The sequence below is a fragment of the Neospora caninum genome, chromosome XII (assembly GCF_000208865.1).
Source record: "Neospora caninum Liverpool complete genome, chromosome XII".
Classification (NCBI taxonomy): Eukaryota; Apicomplexa; class Conoidasida; order Eucoccidiorida; family Sarcocystidae; genus Neospora; species Neospora caninum.
Window position 1 is genome coordinate 2,689,408 of NC_018398.1, and position 22,219 is coordinate 2,711,626.

The 22,219-nt window shown below is 58.7% G+C and overlaps 2 protein-coding genes across 2 annotated transcripts; one reads left to right on the forward strand and one right to left on the reverse strand.

Moving 5' to 3' along the window:
- Window positions 1–1,004: 1,004 nt before the first annotated feature.
- NCLIV_063650 (conserved hypothetical protein) lies at window positions 1,005–14,727 on the reverse strand (the record flags this gene model as incomplete). Its single annotated transcript, XM_003885916.1, has 12 exons — window positions 1,005–1,082; window positions 1,526–1,918; window positions 2,059–2,163; window positions 2,458–2,938; window positions 3,092–3,233; window positions 3,696–3,784; window positions 4,117–4,247; window positions 5,163–5,684; window positions 6,315–6,858; window positions 7,609–8,344; window positions 11,183–11,621; window positions 12,067–14,727. The coding sequence occupies 12 exons, from the start codon at window positions 14,725–14,727 to the stop codon at window positions 1,005–1,007; spliced, it is 6,321 nt and encodes a 2,106-aa protein (XP_003885965.1).
- A 2,124-nt stretch (window positions 14,728–16,851) lies between these two features.
- Window positions 16,852–21,965, forward strand: NCLIV_063660 (conserved hypothetical protein; the record flags this gene model as incomplete). The annotated part of the gene is made up of 7 exons (XM_003885917.1): window positions 16,852–17,480; window positions 17,929–17,974; window positions 18,547–19,106; window positions 19,758–19,812; window positions 20,419–20,498; window positions 21,160–21,377; window positions 21,787–21,965. The coding sequence occupies 7 exons, from the start codon at window positions 16,852–16,854 to the stop codon at window positions 21,963–21,965; spliced, it is 1,767 nt and encodes a 588-aa protein (XP_003885966.1).
- Window positions 21,966–22,219: the final 254 nt, after the last annotated feature.

Below are 22,219 nucleotides of genomic sequence, written 5' to 3' on the forward strand. Positions count from 1 at the left end.
GACTTCTTTCGGTCAACGCGCAGCTGATCTGACAACAAAAGTCTCAGCCTCCGCATGCATCGGATGCGACGCCCACTTGCGCGCCTGCGACGTTTTTGCGTGGATTCGACAGCGGGTGTCTCATGCCTGCTTTCCTGTCCATCCAGGGTTTGCTCCAATCAGCCACGTTGCTTTGACGGTTCACGTGCACTGGCCTACACAGCAATTACAGCAATTGTAGGTTCTGTCTCTCTGGAGACCACTCTACAGTGCGTCATCGCTCCTGAACCAGAGCAGGGTAGTTGTGCCGAGACGAGAGGGTGAGAGCCCCGTTTTTCAAGCGACACTGCAGCGATGCGTCGCGACGACACGTGCGCGACGAAATGCGGAGAAAACGGTTCGTTCTATGTTAGATGTTGTCGTCCGCGACCCGAAGACGGGTCCAGCGCACGCATCTGCAAAAAGCTCGACAAACCGCCTGGAGAAACCGAGGATACCCCTCGATCAAAAGGAATGTGGAGAGATTGTCGAATCCACACACAGGGATTCATAACACAGGGGACAGAACGTTTAGAATATCGTACGGAACTTCCGGCGTGACGCCAGCAGCGAAGCGCAGTTGAACGCGTTTTGGGGGATTCGCCACACGCGACGGCTGCTTCGCAGACTCGATCTGGGGTTGAGAGATCAACGAACACTTCCGACCGAGTGGAGAGCCGAAGAGTCTCATCCTTTTAATTCCGGCACTGTAGACGTCATCCACGCTTCTTTCTTCACACTTTGCACTTCTCGCGCTCCCTGTCTGGTTCATCGGCGTGACTTCAAAAGAAAGGGATTCGCCTGCCTCTAAACTGAAAAAGCTGGCTCGGTGCGCCTCGCCCTTCACGAGGCAGTACACCCGCCGCCCCTCGGTCCTCTCGACCCTGTAGGAAACTCCGCGCGATCCACGGCTGGCTAAAACTTCCAGAGGAAGCAGCGCCCGTCTCCCACAAGGGATCGGCGAGAATCTTGAGCGGTCACGCCCGTCACTTCGTTGGCGGCGTTCCAACAAGAGAGTCTGGCTTTCTGTAGTCGAAGGCGTGCCTAGCTGTGTCGACAGATGCCTGGAAAACGAACCGCACACAGTCCGCATACAAGACCGTCAAACGAAGCCCTAAAGAAGCCTTTATTCAAACACGCGGCGGGCGCCAAGACTCGCCACGAAGCTGACCGCACAATTCGTACATTCGCGCTGTTTCCACGACGGGTTTTCGCGACCTTCCAGGCGATGCGGGGACTCCTCATCTCCGGTCAGGAGACGAAACAAACTCGACGGGGCCGAGGCCACGGTCGAACCCCACCAGACCCTACGGAGCCCAGTAGAGAGAGTGTGGACAGTCCGTCCCAGGCCAGAGTCGTGTTTGGAGAGACAATCCTCTCTCTCGCGTGTCCGATTTCCTGTGGGAGTCTGGTGTATGTACCGGCTAGCGCATCTGAAGGGGTTTGCCTAATTCCCAGACACCGGCTCCATAGCCTTCCAGCGTGGTCCCGCGAAACCCGACCTTACCCGGGAGGTTTTGCTCGACAGCAAAGCGTAGAGCTCGTCTTCACTGATGACATCGGCCGGATCGACGCCTTCTGGGATCCCGCTGACTAGTCTGCGGACTGTCTTGGGCGCTCCAAGATCCACTTCGATGTCTCCCCAGTCGTCGTCTGAGTCGTCTACGTGCTCCTGTGCGAACTGCTCGAGTGTTTCTTCGTCAACGATCTCGAATGCCCCGTCCCGGTCGGCGTCTTGTTCGGGCTTCGTCGCTTCCGCCGCAAAGGAAAGCGTCTCTCTCGGAGGGCCGCCTGCTTCGCCCCGCATGGCCCGACGCTGCAGCTTCACGGGTAGCTCTGCGAGAATGCGCCGCCATTGCTCCCTTCGTCCGAGACCAAGTTTTTCTCCTGCGTCGTGCAGCTGGAAAGACACCGCGCAACGGAGAGGAACCAGAACATCGAGCGCACGTCTGTTGCAACTTCGGGGAAAAGAAACAAACAACCCACTGAGAAACCCGTGACGTGTCGCGGCCGACGCCAACGGGATCGCATCGAACGCACCTTGGCCCAGTCTACGCCGTCGAGGTCTTCAGCGTGCGCGTCGATAAAGCGGAGAAGCGTCGCGACGACGGCGTCATCCCTGCCACTGACCATGCCGCTTCGCACCTGAAATGGAAGGAGTGGAAAACAGCATACGCCAGAGACCGAAACGTTCTTTTTTGAAAGCGAACCTGCAGCTGCAGAGAATGACGCCACAGCCACATTTCAAGAAACCCCAGACGCCAGACCTCGAAAGCCACGCGCATGCAGCCAAGAAAACCAAACGGTGCCGAGAGTGATTCGCACACCGCGCTGCGCCGGCGACAGTTGAGGATCTTTGCTTTCCTCCCGCGGATGTCCCTCCACAAGCACGCGCCGGAGACAAACCCCCTGGCCCTTTTCCAGGGGGGCGGAACTCACGAGCGCTCCGACGCCGTTCACGAATGCGCTCGGCTTCACAGAGACGCGGGGCGGCGCTGCGGCAAAGCGCACGTCGCCCACGAGAGCCGGCGCAGGAGAGGCCAGAGAACGGAGCGCGCCGGCAGGGTCTGCTGACGCTCGAGCGGATGCGGAGTGCGTCTCTGCGAGCACCGCTGTGCGTTGCGGCTGCTGAGCGAGTTGGAAAATCGGCAACGGCGCAGAAGGAGGCTGAAGAGAAGCGGCCGAGGGGGAAGTGGGGAACGGTTCAGAGGAGGGAGATAGAGCCGCGGAGGAGGGGGAAAGAGGGGAGGAGGGGGAAAGAGCGGAGGAGGCGACGCCCGCGGGAGAGAACAAGGCAGCACGAGCAAGCTCGAGGAGCCGCCGAATTGCCGGCGAAGAGCGATGGAGCGTGGGAGCGAGGTGGACACTGAAGAAGAGAAAGGACGCGAGGTGGCCGAGGGACGCTTCGTCCCAGGATTTCCTGACACACACACACACAGCCAGGAAGCACAGAAGGCGTGAAACCCGGAGAAGGGAAACCGAGGGACTCGAAAACGGGCGCGTGAAGGGCGCCGCGCAGGAGACAAACGGGGAGATGTCGTGCTGTGTCGAGAAGAGACTGGTTTCAACTCACCTTTTTTCGAGGTGCGCGGCGGCGTCTGTGAGAAAGGTCGCGTCGGCGGCGCCCAAGTGCGCAAGACTAGCTGTGATCCACACCAGTTCCGCGAGCGAGCATTGCCCTCGGGCCAGAAGCACGGGGACGAGACGCAGGTGATCTGTACAGACACAGACTGCCGACTCGGTTCGCACTGCAACAAACCGCAGACGTGCTCTTGTGCCGAGGAGCGGCGCCACCACAGACACGGCACTGGCGCTGCCTTGCTTCACCTGAATCTACCACGGCCGCCGTCACGCGCGCGCACGGACTTCTTTCCACCTTCGTTCCTGTGTCGCACCCCGGAGCGAGGTTCGTCGCGTGGCGAGTCCGACGCCTGCCGAGGGCTGCGTGGAGAGGCTTCGATCGACAGGCAGGATCGTCCGCCTCGAGGCACGCCCTTACATGCTATGAGAGTGAAACGTGAACCTAAGCACGAGTGAACAAACTGTTCGTAAAACGTGCACGTTTGTTCTCTTCAGAGCGTCCTTGCCTATCTGTATCGGCGGCTCTCCATCCGTTCGCTCTGCACGCTGGTCTTCTGGGGCGACCGCTCTCACTCCGGGACTGCGCACGAACTTACGCTCCAACAGATCGACGTCGGTGACGCCTGTGATGCTCGAGGCGTGGAGAAGCATGGCGACGTCGACTGCGCGGAAGGCCTTCGTGTCCCTGCGTTTCCAGAAATCAAAGGCACAAAAGAGCCACAGAAACGAGTCGGCCGGTCGAGGCTTTTCAGCAGCGTGCCGACGGCCGAGGCGAGTTGGAATGCATGATCGACCGCCTTTATCGCAGCCGTCTCCTCACGCTGTTTATCTGTGACGCGTGTGTTCTCTTCAAAATACTCCGCAGTCGTGGCGAGGCGACCCCGGCTCCTTCCTCCCTCCACTCCCCCTTGTGGCGCGTGCACCCTGTTCTACTCTGCTGCGGTTCTTGGTGGGCAACACACATGCAGATGCGCGCGCAAGGTACCAGCACGAGCGCGGATGTAAACCCTTGCCCACTTGGTTCGTCGCAGTTCGCTGAAGACGCGCCGCGCAAGGTCGACTGCTCGGCTGCCTTGGACGCGAGTGGCGCTCCACAGGATCAGGACCAAATCCTGCCGCCTGTAGCCCTCCAGGGATTCCTCCTCGAGCTGCAGGCATGCGGGACAGAGCCCACACGACACCGTTGCGAGTGCAGGGAAGGACTGCGCCTTGAAAACGACGTGCCGATGCAGCCAGGCATCCTCAACCGCATTTAACAAGTGGTGTTCCTTCTCTCGAAGAGCCGTCCTCGCAACAGGCACGGCCAGTTACTTGTAATCCGCATGCTGCAAGAGACACGCGTACGCCATGACCTCAATATCGGAAGTCCCTTCGGTGCATGTGAATCGACAGATGCATACTCGAGACGCACACGAAGATATGCATGTATATGTGTAGAGATGTATTGACATATGCATGTGTAGGTGCCTAGCCGCCAGGTCTATCTTCTGTCTCCAAAGGGAGGCCCTGAGACGCCTGTTGGGTCGCCTCGAGTAGCCCCGAAAGCCATTGTCTCCCCTGGTCTTTCAAAGAGCCTGGAGGGCGTACTGCGGGAAAGAGGACGTCGCCAAGGCGCTTGACCGTCGAGTGGCGAGGAACCTTTGTCACGGCCCATGCGCAGAGGGCGAAGTTTTCTCGCCTGAACGTTCCGATTCTTTTCGTCAAGACGTCTGTGAGCGCGGCGAGAACCGTCTCGTCCATGTAGCCCAGTCGAAGGAAGGCGTACAACAAAACCGTGGCAGTCTGCAGAGCTCGCCCCCCACACAGCGGCGCAGCGACTCAAGAACGTTCACACGGTAAACGCGCCTCGGCAGGCCCGAAGAGGTCAGGCGCAGAGAAAAACGAGACCGACGGCAACACTCCAACCTAGACTCCACCCCCTAGCATCGGACACGGACACTGCCGCCTGTCCTGGCCTCTGTCCTGGCCAGTGCAGCCGCCGGCTGCTCCCCACACTCGCGGGCAAAAAACGGAGTTTGCCAATTTCAGTTTCGCCGTCGTTCGCAACCCATGAGTGTCCTTACTTGAGCATCGAACGTGTGGGCGCGCCGGCGGATCTCGGAGCCGATACCCTCGAAGAGCGGCGCGTGGGGGAGACGCCATTTGGCGAAGGCCCACGCGACGCTACTGAGGCTCTGCCCGGCCATGTCTTGCAGCTTGTCGACGCATGCGCGCCCGAGCGCCTGGACGGCCTCAGAGACCGCGTCCCTGTCTCCGCCCCTTGTAAGGCCCCGACCGGACCGAGGCCGCAGCGCCTCTGCGTCGCCCACAGACGAGACCCGCTCGTCCTTCCTCTCGCCCTGAAGGCTGAATCGCTCGCCAAGCGTCGAGCGCTTTGCTTCCCGCGCGCGCAAGGCGGCGTCGCGCGCCTCCCCCCAGCTATCGGAGAAACGAAACAGCGCAGAGAAGGCGCCCGGCGCCTCTAACGGACCGGCGCCGTCAGAGGCAGTGGACGTCTCAGCCTCTTCCCCAGAGAGAGAAAGCGACAAGTTGCCTTTCGGCCGGAGACCGACGTTCGCCAGGGCGTACAGACAGATCGACAGTTCCTGCGGAACCCACAAAGACACGAGTGAGGCCGAAACAGTGGAGAAACTGGCGCGGTCGAGAAGGTGGAGGCAAACAGCTGGAAAGTGAAAAGATGGGTCCAGTGAACAAGGCGCACAAGACGGAGGAGCGTCGGACGAAAACGAAAAGGCGGAAGGCGGCAACACCGAAAGAGTCCTGGCAAAGTACGCGGCAACGACGATCCCCCCCACTACGCCGGAACAGAAGATTTCTGCAACGCGGGAGCGTGAGGCACGGCAACGACATGTCCCGGCGAATTCAGTGTGCGCGGCGGGGTTCAAACCGTCGGACTCCAGTGAAAATGCCAGCTTCTCTCCGAGGTTGTCGCGTGGCCCAGAAGCCGGAAAACCGCGCCATCGCGATGGCAACTCTGCACCAGAGAGACCCGGGGCGTCTCGGCTCTTCACGTTTCATGGGAGGCGTGCGTTTTCCCAGCCGATCGGGGGCGGCATAGGCACGCTTTTCGCACAAGATCGCTGACGCATCACCTTCCTTCCCGGGTACAACTCCGAGGGGACCTTGAGACAGCTCGGCCTCGGGATGCAAATCGCGAAGATCAAAACGGACAGCCTCATGTCCGCACCGCAACCTGCTGTCTGAGGAGCGCGTACCTTGGCCGAGAAGAGGGCAGCGCGGTCCCGGAGAAGAGGAACCACCTTCTCTTTCCAGAATGTTGGATTCGTGTACTTGCACTTGCTGGTACTCCAGGCGAGTGTCGTGAGGCCAGCCGGCTTCAGCTGGCCAAGCGAGCTCCCGTGTCGCGTGGGCCTTCGCCGCTTCCCGGACCCCTCGGGAGTTCCCTTCCTTCTGAGGTGGCGCGCCGCCTGGTCCGTCGCGCAAGGAGCCTCAGCGGCTGCGCCGGCGGCTCGGCGAGACGCGAGAGCGGCGGGCGAGCTGTGCGGGGAGACTGCGGCCTGTCTCCGACCGTCGGGATCGACATTAGAGAATGCTCCGGACTCGCCTGCAGGCGCGGCCGAAGGCTCGTCTGTGTGGATGTCGACCGCGCGAAAGATCTGAAGAAGAAGCGGCTGGAGGCTCGGGAGCAAATGGAGTCGGAGCCTCGCCAGAGCCCACGGGACAAAGGCGAGATCGACTGTTCGCGAGAAGCCGCGAAGCTGCACTGTGAGAGCGAGGTCTTGCAGAAGGCGGAGGAAACTGCAGCGGGCACGCAAAACACGACGGCCAGGACAGGCGCAGACTAAAAAAGCGAGAGCGTGGCGCGAGGCCCACTGCGTTCCCGCGCGTCTGTGTGGTCCACAGGGAGCACGCGGCGAGATACGCCACAGACGCCGGGAGACAACCGAAGAAAGGGAAACGCGCGCTGGAAGGCAAACGCACGAAAGGCCGTTCCGCAGCATCTACCAAGGAGTCGAGAGGGAAACAACAAATAGGCGTAACGGAGGACACACCGAGGCGAGAGTCGCGGCTCGAATCGACGGAGACCCCAGCGGGAAACTGGAAACCGGGCGATACAAGAGCGACAGCCGCCGACACCAAAACACGGGGCGACGACAGAGAGGACGGCGACGAGCTGGAGGCGGAGTCGACGGTCCACGAGTTGAAGAAGCTACGCGACGCCACCAAGTGGTTCCCAAGAGCAACTGGGCAAACACGGAAAGGTGAACGATCGCGGGAAAAAGAACCCGCGGTGCCGTGTTCGGGCTGTTCCAACCCTTGACGTCGCCCACGAAAAGGGCCATCTATGCGGATAGAGGGGAGCAAGGGAGATGTATCTCGCGTTGGCCTTCTCAGCGCGCAACAGTTACCTCAGGGTTGGACCTTCTCGTCCCCTCAGCGCAAATGGAGAGTTGCGCCGTGTCTTGTTCCAATAACTGCGTTCTGCATGCACATTCTTTAGTGCTCTCAGCCTCCACATCCATTTGCCTGATCCCCCTCAGGACTTACACTTCGTTGGTGACCAGCTGTGCCCATGCGGAGGTCGAGTCTCCTTCGGTTTCTGTTCCTGTCTCCCGACCTGGATATTCCCCCGTCGATCCCTCGTCAGAGACAGCAGTCCGTCGACTTCGCCGCCAGGAGGCAGGCCGTCTCGGCGTCGTTTTTTTTCTGGTTTCTTCCGCCTCCTTTGCGGCCAGGATCCGAGCTAAGCTCCGAAGGGCGATCGCTCCGTGGACATCGTCCATCCGCGTCCGGTGTCGAGACACCAGCCGCAGGACTTGATCGACGTAGCGAGAGGCCTCCAAACGCGCACTCAGATAGCGGTGGAACGGGAGGTTCGAAGCGGTCTCTCGTTGCTGCGTGCGAGTTCGTGCAGAAGCCGAAGAAAAGGAATCCGATTCTTGAGTCCTGGGCGCCTGCGTGCACCCGCCCTCGTCTTTTCCCCATATCGCCGCTTCCACGGTGACCTCGCCTTCCTCCCCTGCATCTTCCTCCCGCCGTTTCGCCTGTCTGTCTCCTTCGCCTTCGGCGTTCCCCTCTTCCTCTTCGTCGTCAAAATCCATGCCTGGGTAAAGAGCCCGAGCGAAGAGGCTCGTGGTGGCGAGTCTCGTGAGAGAGTCTGCCGCCTCTCCACTCTCGCTCCGACACTCCTTGCTCAGCGGCGGGTGTCGAGACAGCAGAAACGCATGACTGCCGTGGCGCTTTCGCGGGGCGCCGCTGCGACCGGCTCTCGTCAGCCGCAGGACTGCGGAAGACGAAGACAGGAAAGCAACGTTCCGCAAAGGACAGAGGGAGCCGAAAGCGTTCTGCGCTGTACTGCAACTTCGAACCGGGAAACGCGGGCCGGCATCGAAAAGAGGAAAAGAGGATGAAAGCGCGCGAGAGGGAGGAGACCTGGGAGAGGGAAATGCGAGGCGGGGGCATGATGGATCCAATGTCATCGCAGGCGTCGAAAATTTGAATCGACGACGTGAAGGAGCTTTACCGGGGTAGCTCGTCCCCGACTCCAGAAAACAGAGAGGCAACTTGCAGATAAAAGGTCTCGCATACCACCCCTCAGGCGAAGCACGAGAGACCAGGAAAATATCATTTGGGTGAGAATGGAACGATCGCAGTGCAGTCGAAAACGAAGAAAGAGGAAAAAGGTCGTGACGCCATCGGTCTCCGGAGGAAAGACTCCGAACGGTCGAAGACGCGGAGCAAACGGGGAGCCGTTGGAGAAGGCAGCAAGCACAGAGAAGGAAGAGAGAGAAGGCGCCGGAGACGAAGAAACCTGTAGACATTTTCCTCTCGCGAGACACCCGATTGGGAGGATTCACTCGGTCCTCTCTGCGCGGAAGGGCCAAAGGGCGGCAGTCCTGGAAGCCCAGAGGACAGAAGCGCTCCGAGACACTGACGGGGTGGCCGTGGCGCCGGGGAAAAGAGTTAGGTAGATTCCCGAGACGAAACAGATCCTGGAAAGCAGTTTCGTCTCCGTATCGGTTCTTTGCCTCGGCACTCGTGCTCCAGCGACGTTTGCCGCCGCAACCGCCTCTCTCCCTGCATCGTTCCTTCCCTCGCCCCTGTCTTTGGGGCCAGAATCCCGGCGAGACTCCCGCACAGAAAGGCCTCGTCATTTCCCTCCTCATTTGGGGGTTGACCACGGCCAACGCCAAGACGACATCGGAGCGACCGTTGAGGAGCGAGACACTCCTGCGCGTTTTGTATTCCGCCGCACCAGAAAGAGACACAAAAGGTGCAAAGACACTCCGAGCGCGTTGCCGAGGCGTCTCCCACGGCTGCCTCCACTTCGTTGCTTTCTACAGCGAGTCCGTGAAGGCGTGGTTCGCTCGGGGCTCTGGGCTGCTGAGTCACGTCAACGTGGCGCCTACGGGACACCTTGACAAGTCCGTCGCCTTCCAGAGAAACCAGGCAGTGAATCCGAGTCAGACGGACCGCCTCGCAGCTCTGGAGAGGAGGTGCGTGTGAGAACATTGGTCATAAACGCAGCGCGAATCTTTTCCAGTCTAGAACAAACCCGCGGCAACGGCAAGACTGTGCATACACCTTGCGCCAAAACAGCACACCCGGCGGACGGATCAGCCGAACGGAATCATGCCGGCTGGGAAAAGGGATCGAAGCTAAAGACCAACAGATTCCTTCTGGAAGTCGAGAGTAACATGACGATTCACGTCGATGACGGTGTCGGCCAGTCGTGAAACCTGGACGATTTCGCAAATGCTCTGCATGCACATTTCAAGGCGCTCTGCGGAGCTGCATGCGCCTCCAGAAGCCCCAGAAAATCGCTTTCGCTTCCCGGAACTTGAGGCCTGGCGTGAAAATAATGAGGAAATTCTGGATGGTTTGCTTGCAAAACTTGTCACAGGAAGTTACGCCGTCTTGACAGCTGGAATGGATAAAAGGGTCACTCAGAGAGCGCAGCTGGACGACACCGGACGCGCGTATCGAGAAAATTGCAAGGCTTCCTATCGACCGTGCGTCAATCTGAGCTACGCGGAAGAAGTTTTCGCAGTTCCCTGTTCGAGTCAGATGCATTCAGTGAAGACGTACCCTATGCGAGAGAAACGCAGTGCCCTGTAGGGAGCTAGGCGTTGTCTCACTATTTGAGGAAACGGTGCGGGATGGGTTTCGCGTGGCGAATGGATTTTTGACGCCTCGAAGACCCTGGCAGATGCCTGCCTAGTGTCCGTCTGTCATGGCTTGTGCATGGGACAGAAAGCACTAACTAGCTAGGTTGGCGTCACAAAAAGACTGCGAATGTGCTGACTCCAACTGAACTTTCGGAACACCGGCAGCGACGTCTGCTTGCTGGGAGACGTGGAATCAGAACCCTTCTTCTCGCAAGAAATCCCAATGTTTCGCAGAAACTCCGCGTAGGGTATCTTGCCCAGAGTTCCATACACGTCCGCTGACAAGGCACAAAACAGTTGAAAACCGATGAGCAGAACAAATTTGTCGACGGAAAAGCTCTTGCTGTAGTCTATATATGTGGAAACGAGTTGCCCATACAACGGAGTGACAATCGGCCCCATCACCTACGACACGGCCCACATTTCACGACTCCCCGATGCCGTGCGTTCTCCGCCGGTTATTTCCACTACAGGTGAACGGTAGCCACGCACCGACTGCATTCACTCTTCGCCCACACTGCACCAGGCGCCGGCCCCACGTGTACACCGCGATCCGCGAAGGGACGCCGGAGCGACTCTGGCAAAATGGAACATATATCTAAGAGAAATGCACGTTCTGCCTGTCTCCAACTTTGAAAAAGCATAGACAGACTGATCTGCTGCCGCTTCGGCAGCGATAATTGTGCATTTTCGACGCGCACGGGGCGGCAAGAGAGAGTGGAGGGATTCTGCCCGTGAGTGTCTCTGCAGGAAAAAGGCACTGCGCGCTGTTGCCTGGAATCTAGGCTCCGCCAGACTTTCTTCGGACGCCCCACTCGAACGCATTGAAGCAGCACGCCGTAGACCGACGATGAACACCAGGCCCATCATATACGTGAGCTGCTACCAGAGGCGCAGAACTTGTGCCGCGACGGCTCCAAAGGCCTCGTCATCAAGGAAGCGTTGGTACGCACTTTCTACCGCGCGTCTGGACCTTTCCGGCGACCACAGGTCTTTTGAAATCGCTGCGTCGTCGCGCGCTGCCTCGTCCTCCAGTGCAGTGGCAGCGCTGACCGCCTCGGCGCCCGAGGCGGTCAGCGCTGTGCTCGACTGTGTGCGTGTGGGCGCGCCCTGTGAAAGAACGGCAGCTACGGTGGCAGCGAACTCAGCTACGTTCCAACAGAGAAATCCATAGTCCACCCGACACGAGAGCGCGACAGCGTGCGGCGAGGGCGGGTCTCCAGCGGCAGCTGCACTCTCTCCAGTCACCCGCCGACACAGAGACTCGCCCCTCGCCGCCAGAATGTCGTCTCGCGGACCTCCGCTGTTGTGCGCGACGACGCAGCAGCCAGCGCAAAGAAGCTGGACGAGGGCGATGCCAAAGTGCTCTTCTTCCATCGTGTGGAGCCCGACCTGGAGTAGAAAAGAACGCAGGCAGCGCCAGAGAAATCGAGTGGGGCTGCAAGCTCATCCGCGCACACCCTCTTCCTCGGGCGAGGGTTTCTTGCCGAGAATGGACAAACAGACGCATTTGCCGCAGTGAGGGAAGCCCACCGCAAGCCTTTCCGCCGAAAAGAAGAAACGCCCGTCCCTTCTGGAGGATTCACGCGTGATGTTTGCTTCTGCGGAGACGCCTCCCGCTCGGTCGAGACCCCCGCTTTGCCTCACCTAACGCAGCTGCTTTCACACGCTGGGCCTCGTCTCCACGTCGTCGTGGTGGCATTTGGTGTACACACCGACTCTTGTGGTTATCCTACTCATCGATGCAGAAGCGACTTTCTCCGTAGCATGCAGCCCAGCGGTTTCCACCCCCGTGTAGCCCTTCAGCGCGAAACCACCCAGTCGCGAAAGGACTTACTGTTGCCGACTGCGCCATCTCGTCAAGAATCTGGAACGCTGCATCCACCAAGACGAAAATGCGATCGCCCCAGGAACCTCTCTCGTCACGCGGGTTTGCTTCACCGCCCGTCTCCTCTCTCTTCTTGTCTCGACGCCTCACGGCGACCTCGGCGAGATGCGCGTTTATGGCGGATTCCGCGGCTGCAAAGCTCGGAACCCACCGAAACCCCAAGGAACTAATGAGAATCGCCCCGCCACGGCGGTTTACAGTTTCTCTCCACAGGAGCGAGGATGCGCTTTGCTTTGGATCGTGGCGTTCCAGGGCCGCCCGGCAGGACGTGGACGCTTGCTGCTCTCGCTCCTCGACGCCATTGCCTCGGTGTCTTCCTGTCCACGGCAGATGGCGCCAGCCGGCCTCAGCGTCGGCATCTGCCTCCGTCGCGGATGCGGGGAGCGTCGCCTTCCCGTTTCCTTCTGAAGACACGGCGCGTTCCTCTCCGGACGCGTGCTGGGACTGCTGATACGCAAGAGCGCAGATCTCTTCCAGCATCCGCTCGTCTCGGCTGGTCTTCACCATCCCTGCAATCACAAAGTGGGTTTGGCGAGGGAGCAGATGTTCGTACAGCCGAAACATCTCTTTGAAAATGTGGACTTGGTACGTCTGGCGTTTTTCTGGGCGAAACTGCGCGATTGACATGATACGCGGCGGACGCGTCTTCACCACGCTTTTGGAGGGCGCAACAGACTTTGCCACGTGAGGAGGCTGGCACGGAGGGAAGGTGACCGGGACTTGGAAATGCTCCGCGCTCCACTTTGAGGCCTCATGCAGACTGCCCGCCTCTTGTCCGTCCTGTGTGGGCGCCTTCGAACGCGTTACGTCCAAAAGCTTCAGGATCTCCCGTCGCGTCCAGGAACTGTTGCAGCACGAGAAGCTCGGGGCCTCGTCGACCTCGCCTTGGCCGACGCCCTCGCGGCCTGCCGCCGACCCTTCCCCGCCAGTCGACTCTCCTGTTTGCTTTGAAGTTTCCACGAAGGAAGCGTTGGGGCCCATCTGATTTCCGGCGAAGGCAAACCGAATACACCACGCGTAGGCCGAGGCTAGGGCGCGGTAATACACGAGCCGGAGCATCGCCACGACCCGGCGAAACACCCGACAGGGCAGCGACGAGAACCGGGCTGCCGATGCCTCTTCTTTCCCGCCTGTATCCTTTCGTGTCGCAACCGAATCGCCTTCCGGCCTGCATCGTCCTTCACCAGGCGGATCCGGGGCAGCGGGTGCGCTTGTGAAACCAGACGGTGGCTTCTGTCCCCCGTGATAGTCACCCTTCGCTGCTTCGAGCAAGCACGCCCTTACGAATGGGTAGTGGACGTACATTCGTAAACGGGTGAGCCGCGGACCTTTACACTCGACGCCGGCGCCTTCCCTCCACTTCGTTTGCGCGGCCTGGGCGACCGGCCCTCCACGTGTTGTACCGTTTCCTTGTCTGTGGCGGGTATCTCGCGCGGGCTCCGCACTCCCTGGAGTCGCCGAGCCGCTCAGCGTCGACCGCCTGCATCTGAGCAAGAACGCCTGCCAGCGCTGCAATGCTGCGACGACGAAGCTCGACGCAGGAACGCCGACAGTGTCGACGAAAAACGTGGGAATAAGGCCGAGAAGAAGAACCTCGAAAGCCGACACGCCACCGGCAATGCCTTGGCAGAGGAGTGAGCAGAAAGGATAGCCTGAGGGAAGAAGCCAAGAGGACGACCGAACCGGCACAAGAACCAACGGAGATGGCAGGGGAAACTCAGAAGCGAGGGAAGAACAATCGTTATTTTGAGAGGTCTCCGTCCCACAGGAAGAAGCGACTCCGCATTTCCCCGGGGCAACGTGATGCGAAGGGGAAAGCGGCTTTGGACCCTGAGTCTGTCGAGACACTGGCCGCGCTGTCCCTCCACCGGGAGTCCGCGGTGGCCGGCCTGGAGCGGAAAGATACGGGTCCAGATCAATTGAAAAAGAGGCCAGAATGTCTCGAGACGGTCGACTCCCTGCCGTGACAGCGTAGCCGGCGCGAGGCCGCTCAAAGGGTGCGCCGAAAACGAGGGACGCGAGGGCGGAGAAGGCAGAGAGGACAGCACGCTCGAGCCGGAGCAGCCAGGAATCCACGGAACGGCCGGACGCCTGGCACCCGCGTCGTAGGTCCGGGAGGTCGACTGGTTTGAGTGTCCCAAGCCATGGAGAGTCGTGGCGTACGTACACCGCTACAAAGCGCTGCCTCGGACATGCAGGATCGTCGCACAAGTGGACCCCCGGCTGTTGCCCGCAGCATTCTCGCGAGACTTGGTCTCCGTTCCCCCCCTCGACGTTTCTGCTACCACGCTGGTCTTGGTTTGAAGATGCTTTCTCCGTGTTTTCCTTCGCGCGTCCTCCCCGCTCGCTGCATTTCCGCAACTCGTGAAGCAGCAGACTCCAGAGCACCCGCTCGCCGCCCGCTCCCGCGTCGCACTGCGGATGGAAGAAGGCGACGCAGTTGGACGGGGAGGGCAAAAGGAGAAGGCAGAAGACAAGCGAGAGAAGAAGCGGCACAAAGAGTAAAACGAGGCATGGCACGGCAAAGCAAAGCAGAAGGAAAGACAGGAAAAACGACGTCTGGGCAGCGTCCCCCCAGGCGTTCAGCCGGAAGGAAAAGGAAGACGCCATTGGACTGAGCAGCTGTGACCGGACACGGGGCGGAGGCGAGCCGTCACCTGCGAGAGGGGACGAGGCGGCAACAAAAAACGAAGCCAAAAACCCGACGTGCCGATTGGCACGCGGAGACTTTTCAGAGCCTCAAAAGGAGGTCGCGCCTGAGAGGTTGGGGCCAGGCCCTCGGAACCGAAGGCGAGGCAGGAGCTTCACGCAGAGAAACGGGAAGTTGAGGGCACAGCGAAACAAGACGTGAGCTCTTGATTTCCACGTTTTTTTAAAGGCGCCGGTTCCCGGAGAGAACGAAATGGACGGCGGGACGGGATACAGAGCCAAGAATCGGAGCAAAAGAACTGCTGGCGCCGACGAGCCCCGGATCACCGCCTCGCGACGACTGGCGCCCGCCTCATCCAAAAGACTAGGAATAAGAGAAGGCACAGGGAAAATGGCTAAGGCCAAAACACACCGGAGTGTATGTACACCGCATGTCGTGTTGGTGCACACGAGGGAAGTTCGCTTACATGGGCGAGACGGACGTCGGAGTGTGTGTTGTGCGGTCAGACAGTTTTACTCGCTTCTACGTTGCACAATTCTTGTACACGGGCACACCACAAGAGCTGCCGCAAACCTCCCAACTTCCTAAGATCTGTTGTGGACCCTCGACGCGCAGGATTCCCTGTACGATCGCGTTTCCCCTGTCCCCAGACTTCCTGTTACCTTCGATGAAGGCCTAAGATGCCTGAAGGTCTCTGCAATACCCTCATAATATCTTGAAATAGAAGTTCGTCGGGAGAACTGCCACCTGCATCCGGATGCACTCCGTCGGACGTCTCGCTTATCTCGGTCTACAAGGCTGAACGAAAATCGTAACGGGAAATTAGCGTTGACGACTCCCCCCGAAATTTTGTGTGAGGTGCGAGCATGCGCATTGCACGCGTAGGCTGACATCTGGGTTCGACCGCTCATCTAGCGGCGCGAGAACCTCTCGGGCCTCAAAGCTGAGAAACGCGACGTCGAGACATGCGACATCACGGCTTGTTCGTCGCTCAAAACGCTCGAGAGCGCGAATCCAGTAACCGCTCCTCAAGAAAGGATTTCAGAAAGGAACGCTTTGTTCAAATCCAAGGATCGGGAGTTGGCAAGACAAAAGGGAAAGTCGAGAGCTCCCTTGCTCTCCGCGGACGGTACCGCCCACTGCTCAGAAAAACGCGAGCAAATGCGTGATGTATCGACGTTCGCATTTCTCGCGCCGGTTCTTTTCCGATCCTGCGTTGGCCGGTGTCTTATTCGACGCCGAAAACTGAAAGGATCGCGACAGTCTTGCGACGTGGAAATGCCGCGTTTCTAGCTTGCCTTCTCCATTGAGTGTCTGCTTCGCGTCGGCTCGTCGGCGGTGTACATTTGTCTCACCTGCTGGCAATACCCGCATGTAGTCGCAGTCGCCGACCAGCTTGTGCTCGGTTCCACCGTTTAACGATACAGCAAACCGGAGCCGCGTTCTTTGTGTATCGAGGGGGGAAGAAATCCCCTCCACTTTTCGTCCGCGGGACCATGCCGGCCAGTCTTCTCGGAAACGACGCGAAATTCGACTCGTGAGCCAGCGAAGCGGTGGATCCCTTGGTCCGTTGTAGGAGCGAGGGCGCCTTCGAGCCCAAGCATCCATCTCGGATCGCTGTGCCGGTTTTGACTCGTCGAACCGACCGGGAATGTCCAGTTTCACCTTTTTCGACGCTTGCCGCGACTGGACACTCGCAGCTCTGCGCACGTGGTCCACGTGGTTCACAGTTTTTTCTTGGGTCCAGCGTAAACTTCTAGCTGTCAGAAGTGTAACGCCTGTTCCCTGCCGCCTCCCGCTTGGTCAGGACACGCGTGATTCCTTGCCGACGCGCACAGACCGGACAAAGGCTCTTTGGTTTTCTGGCGCGCTTCACTCTGTGTGTGTCCTTCAGCTCTGCGCGTTCGTCGTAGGCTCTGGAACAACCATCCTGCTCAGAAAGACCCCGTGCTCTGTTCGCTCTTCTGAAGGGGTTTCTGGACTTTCCGTCCACGTCAGTCTATCCCCGTCTGGGTCGGACTTGGTAGTTCTTCTTCGTCAGCGCGTGCCTCTCCTCGTTTTCGCTCTCGTCTTTCCTGGGTGCAATGGGGCCGTGGAAGCTGCAAAAGTTGGTTGGGCGGCGCCGTAGCCAGAATGGCGACGGGGCATCCGCCGCGCCGGAGAACGGAGGGCCTGCAGAGGGACAAAAGCAAGAAACGGAAGCAAAGCCGGAGGTCGTGCAGAGTGAAGAAAGCGAGGAAGATGACGACGTTCCGGAATTTTTAAGTCCACCTGTCGCCCCGCCTACGGAGTCGACCTCGGAAGCCAGAGAGACCAAGCGACGCGGGAGCCGAGCGCAGAAAGAAGACTCGGAGGTCCAGGACCGCGTGCGCCGTTCCTCCGATCACCGAAGGAAAAGCAAGCACGATCGCGGCACGTCGGCTCGGGGTACGCGGTCGCCTGCAACGAGCTCATACCTCCCGGCTCCGAAAGTCTCGCCCAACACTTCTCAAAGGCAAGACGAAGACACGCGTAAACTGGAGGAGGGCGTGCGAGAGCTCCTGGCTGCTGCTGCGGCGAAGTCGAAGAGTGACCAGAACCGAAGTGACCGTGGCGCTCAAAGGGGATCTGTCCTCGCGCTTAAACAGAAGGGCCTTGTTACGCAGCTCAAGAGCGATTTCGAAGGCATACAACACGAAGAAACCGTAGAAATACATGGCGAACCTGCCAAAATGTAAGTCTTCGCGTAGGTCGATGTGTATTGGTGCGGCGTCTTCCTCATAACCGTATCGTGTTCCTTATGAAACGATGTTTGCGTCGGGCGTACGTGGCAGGAGTCCAGTCCACTGACTTCAATTTTAGCTTCACTGGATTTCTGGAGTTTCTGGCTCTCACAAAGCCTTCCTTCCACGAATTCGCGTGGATGCTTGCGGATGGTCCCGTCTGTTTGCCAGCATGTCCTTGGACATTTATGCGTCGGCCAAAGTGTCTGTCAATCCGTGCGCCTCCACCGTTTCCCTCCTCAGCTTGGCCAAGCTGTTCAACTCTGTCTATCTCTTTCCCGTTCCCACGAGCGTTTCGGTGCACGCTGACGCCGAACAGACAGCAACCGCCCCTGTGCAGAAGTCCCTCGTTCTTCCCCGTTGTTTCTGTCTCTCTGTTTCTTGTTTATTCTTTGTCAGACGCAAGCATCGCAAAACCAGTGACACCGAGACGGACCGGAAGCGTGTAAGTCGAGCTTCTGTTTCGCTTGGGATGGACTTGTCTTTTCGTTTTCCCTCCGGAGTGGCGTCCTGCGACGTTTGGTCTTTGGCCTCTCTCAGCTTGTGCTAAAGGCCCAGACCGACCTCCGCGTCGTGTGTGTGTGTGTGTGTGGTCCGGATAAGCTCGTTGTCGTCTGGCCGTACAGGCAGGCATCGGCGCAGGCATGCAATGACGAAGAACGCCCGGTTCCTTCGTTGAGTTGCGTGTTTGTGGCACGTTTTCAACGGATTTTTCTTCGAGTCAAAAGACACCCGAGCGATTTCGTGTCACCGCTTCCCATCTGCCCTTTCTTCGCTTTCCTCCGCACCAGTTTTTTTTGTGGTCGTGTCGGGCAGAGCTCTGCCACTCGAATTCGCATTGTCTCTCCTGGGTCGTGCTGACTCGTCATTGTCTTCCCCCTACGGGTCATGTTCGCTTCTACGACACTCGGGGAGTCGCTGCTTCTTCCCTCCGCGGTTCATCTTGTTCGGATTGTCTGCTCCGTGTCCCTTTCCATCCGTTCTTCCCTCGTTTCTTTGTCTTTCTCATGGACGCAGACGGACCGAAGAAAGAAAAACTCCGGCGGAAGTAAGGTCGAGGCTGACGGTGGGTCTAGCGCGGTCTCGCCTCGGTTGTCGGGACGCCGTTCGGGCGCGAATGGCCCACAAAAAACGCGAAAAGATGCGTCAGGGAGAAACAAAGAAGAGAGACGGCGCGCCTCCACACGAGTCGCAGCTGAGGGATCGGAGAGGAGAGGCAAAGAAGGCACTCTCGAGTCCGACGAGGAAAAGCCCGCGAAGGGTCGTGGATCGGCCACCAGCACCACTCTGCGATCGGGTCCCAAAAAGGGGGCGGAACGCAAACCCTCTGGAGACGCCCGACGTGCGCCCAGCCGCGAACAATCAGCAGTTCGAGAGGGGGACAGCGGAGGCGCAAGAAGCGCCAGCGACAACCCAAACTTTAGTCGAGACTCGCTCTTGGACAAAGGAGAGGACGGAGCACGGAGGAAATATGGCGAAGGAAGGACCGTGTCTCTGGTGGGCTCTCAAGAAGAGGGAACCGTGAAAGACACAAGCGCTCCAGTACTCCTTGCGCTCTCGTCGCGCGATGACGACGAGTGAGTCACAAGCGAACAAGACTCCGACAGCTTGGTCAGAACATTCGAGATTCGAGGGTTGTCGTTGGCTGTGTGCTGCTCATCGCGTCTCTCGTCACATTGCTAGGCTTCAATGACAGGCATGAAACTCCTGGGCAGACCCTGAAACCATCACATGGAGCAAAGAAGTGAAACCTCAGCGCGGCGGGCTTATGTCTCCCTGGAAACGAAACTGCAGTGGATACTCGAATGAGCGTGACGCTTGTCCACTCTTGTCATGTCCGTCGTTCTTTACTTCTGTCGCCTGGTGACGTAGTGCTTACCGTCGACTGACGCGGACTGAGGTCGCCACTCCTTATAACTAAATAAAAAAACGTATATATATGTCGACCCTTAGCTAGAATTAGACCTCGACTGCGGGTCCCCGTCTTAGCATTTTCGTTTGATCCTCGTGGCGTGGCTCTTCTGTCGTCCTCCCCCTGCTTGGTCGCCTGGGCTCGCGTCTCCCTCCATCCAGGCTCAGTGTGGTTCCGTCGCTCCCAAATGTCCGTCGCTGGGTAGGCGTTCTTGGCGTCTAGGAAGGTGATTCCAAGGAAGCGAGAAGCCACCGCTTTGGAGAGGGGTCATTGCTCCCACGGTGGCTGTCGCGTTTTTGTTCCTCTCTTTTTTCAGGGAGTTTCGCACAGCTATGAGGTCCAGTACCGACCCGACGGACTTAATCGAACTGGTATGTCGAGTGAGGCTCTCTTTCCAAACCATTGTTTGATCAACAGCGTGAGCAGTTGCGTGATCTCTCTCCGGGGCGAGGACTCCGGGATCTTCAGGCGCGAACACAGCCGTCAACATTTTGAGGGCTTTTTAAAAAGCGAAGAAACGGCTCTCGTCACCCACACACTTGTTCGCGCATGCACGCAACGGAGCAATTGCCTGCGGGTGTCCAATTTCCAATTGCAGACATTCTGTACACCTTGCGTCTTCAGGGTCGCCTCGCTGGCGTTCGCTTTGGAGTGTAACGTTTTGTTCTGTGCATGCGTGGACTGCGCCGCAGCTGGCACTTTTCCGCAGCTGGCTTGGTATCCCTATTCTCTGGTTCCTTTGTTGGCATACGTATGCATTTCTGTTTTTCCAGTGAAGGTATTTGGGGTTGCTCCTACTAAGCTGACCATCGTGTGCTGACTGTCTTGCTTTTGCTTCATGGACCGGAGTTTCCAGCTTGTTTATTGTCACTTCTATACGTTGCTTGGCGTTTTCTACGCAAGTGTATCTGTTTTGTCTTTTCTCCAGGCCGTATGTGCTTTCTTGCGTGAATTTTTCACTCGGGATGTTTGCGCAGGCATTGCGCCAATTAGGCGCTCTGGATAAGTTCGTTCGACGGCCAGACGGATTGGCCATAGCTACGCTGGAGAAGACTCGGTAAGAACACAATTCTTCGTGTTTTTCGGCTCGAAATACCGCGACTGGCGGGCGACTTCCGATGCGCCCGCGTCTCTTCATGCGTCGCCACGATCTCGGGTATCTGCCTACGAGCGGGCAGACGGCTGCTCACTGAGAAGGGCGGCACGCGCGTCGAACAAAAGAGCGGAAAATGCCGACAGGTGCAGTGTGCGGTCCTGTCATACCCGTCGCGTCTGTAGTAGAAACGAGTCTTTGGATATCTTGCTCTTGCGCGTCGGAAGCAGAGAGTGTCATATGATGATTCCGCATCCTCATCTGTGCAGTCCGCGACCGCTCCTCTCGATCACACCGTTTTGGGTTTGATGCTGCAGCCGAGGCACTCTTTCTTCTAGGCGTCAGATCAATACACACAAAGTTATCTCTCCTGCAGAGCCGCTGTTCCTCGGATTCGCCCGTGCCTGCACTCGGAGCTCTTCTGCTCCCTTCTGTGCCCGTCTCGCATTTCACTCCCTGGAGTTCTCTGACTCGTGGTCATTGCTTCTTGTTGCTCTCGCTTTGCGCGTTTCCTCCTTCACCGCGCGTGCTCCTCGTCTATCGCATTGTACTTCGCCGCTGCTCGCCTTTTTTTCCGCCCCATGCTGCCACAAATTGCTCTTGTCTCCTTGCTGGCTCTTTTCAGGTCCCTCCAGGATCGAGTGAACCGCGACACCCAGCGGCTAATGAGCGTGCTGGAGGAAGCAAAGCGGGCAGTCCCGCAGAAATTCGAGAAACGACGGCAAACGGTCGCGACTGCGCAGAGTGGCCAGGCTGATCAAGCTCTGCTCGACACGATTGCTCGAGAGCGAGAGCGAGAAAAGGCCGGGAACCTGACAGGGAAGCTCAACAAAGCTCTGGGAAGTAAGCGAAAGAAAAGAAGAACCAACGAAAGGCGGGAGAAGATGGGCCGCAAATGGAGATCACACCGGCAAAGTGGAGAAACCGGAAGCAACAACCACGCAGCATGGCTGGCATAGATAAACAGGGCCTCGAAGAGTGGAAAGTGCTCGTGGTCAGCACTCAGTTTATACGGCAAAACAGGAAAAAGGCGATTGCCTGGGAACCACATCCCGCCCACCCCCTGGGGCGTTGAGATATAGCGGAACCGTTGTGTATCAGCTGTTAACGTAGACCGAGACGAAGTAGTGACAGTGTCAGAAGGGCCGCCACGCAGTGGTTTGCCATCACTCTTACCACGTCTAGAACAGTGCACCAGATCAACCTTCGTTTACATCAGTCTTGCTGCAATTTTCGCCGTGCTCTGTCTCAGTGAAGCCTACTGCCGCAAAGCGCCAACTGGAACGTCTTGCTGAACTTCGGCGAATGACGGCCGATCCTGGACTCGCCCCCCCTGCACCTGTCAAGGTGACCAGGCCACCGAGGGTCACTCTGTCTACCGGCTCAAAACTCACTGCGAACGACTCTGGGTCCACTGTAGCGGACGCTTGAGGGGCGGCCCAGGCTATGCGCGCAAAGTCCACAGTTGCGGTGGACAAGGGCTCGGCGAAGTCGATCTTGGGGGTGTGTCGCAACGTGCTGTCAGGACTTCGTCTCGGCAGAGCCCGTGTTTCTCAATTTGTTTTTCATGGCAAGGAGAGAGTCGTGGTCACTTTTTCCCTTTCCTAGGCTCTGTTGTCCTATGGAGCAGGTCTCCTAGGGAAGGTGGCGAGAGGCAGGACGACATCGAGCGGACGACGAGATAC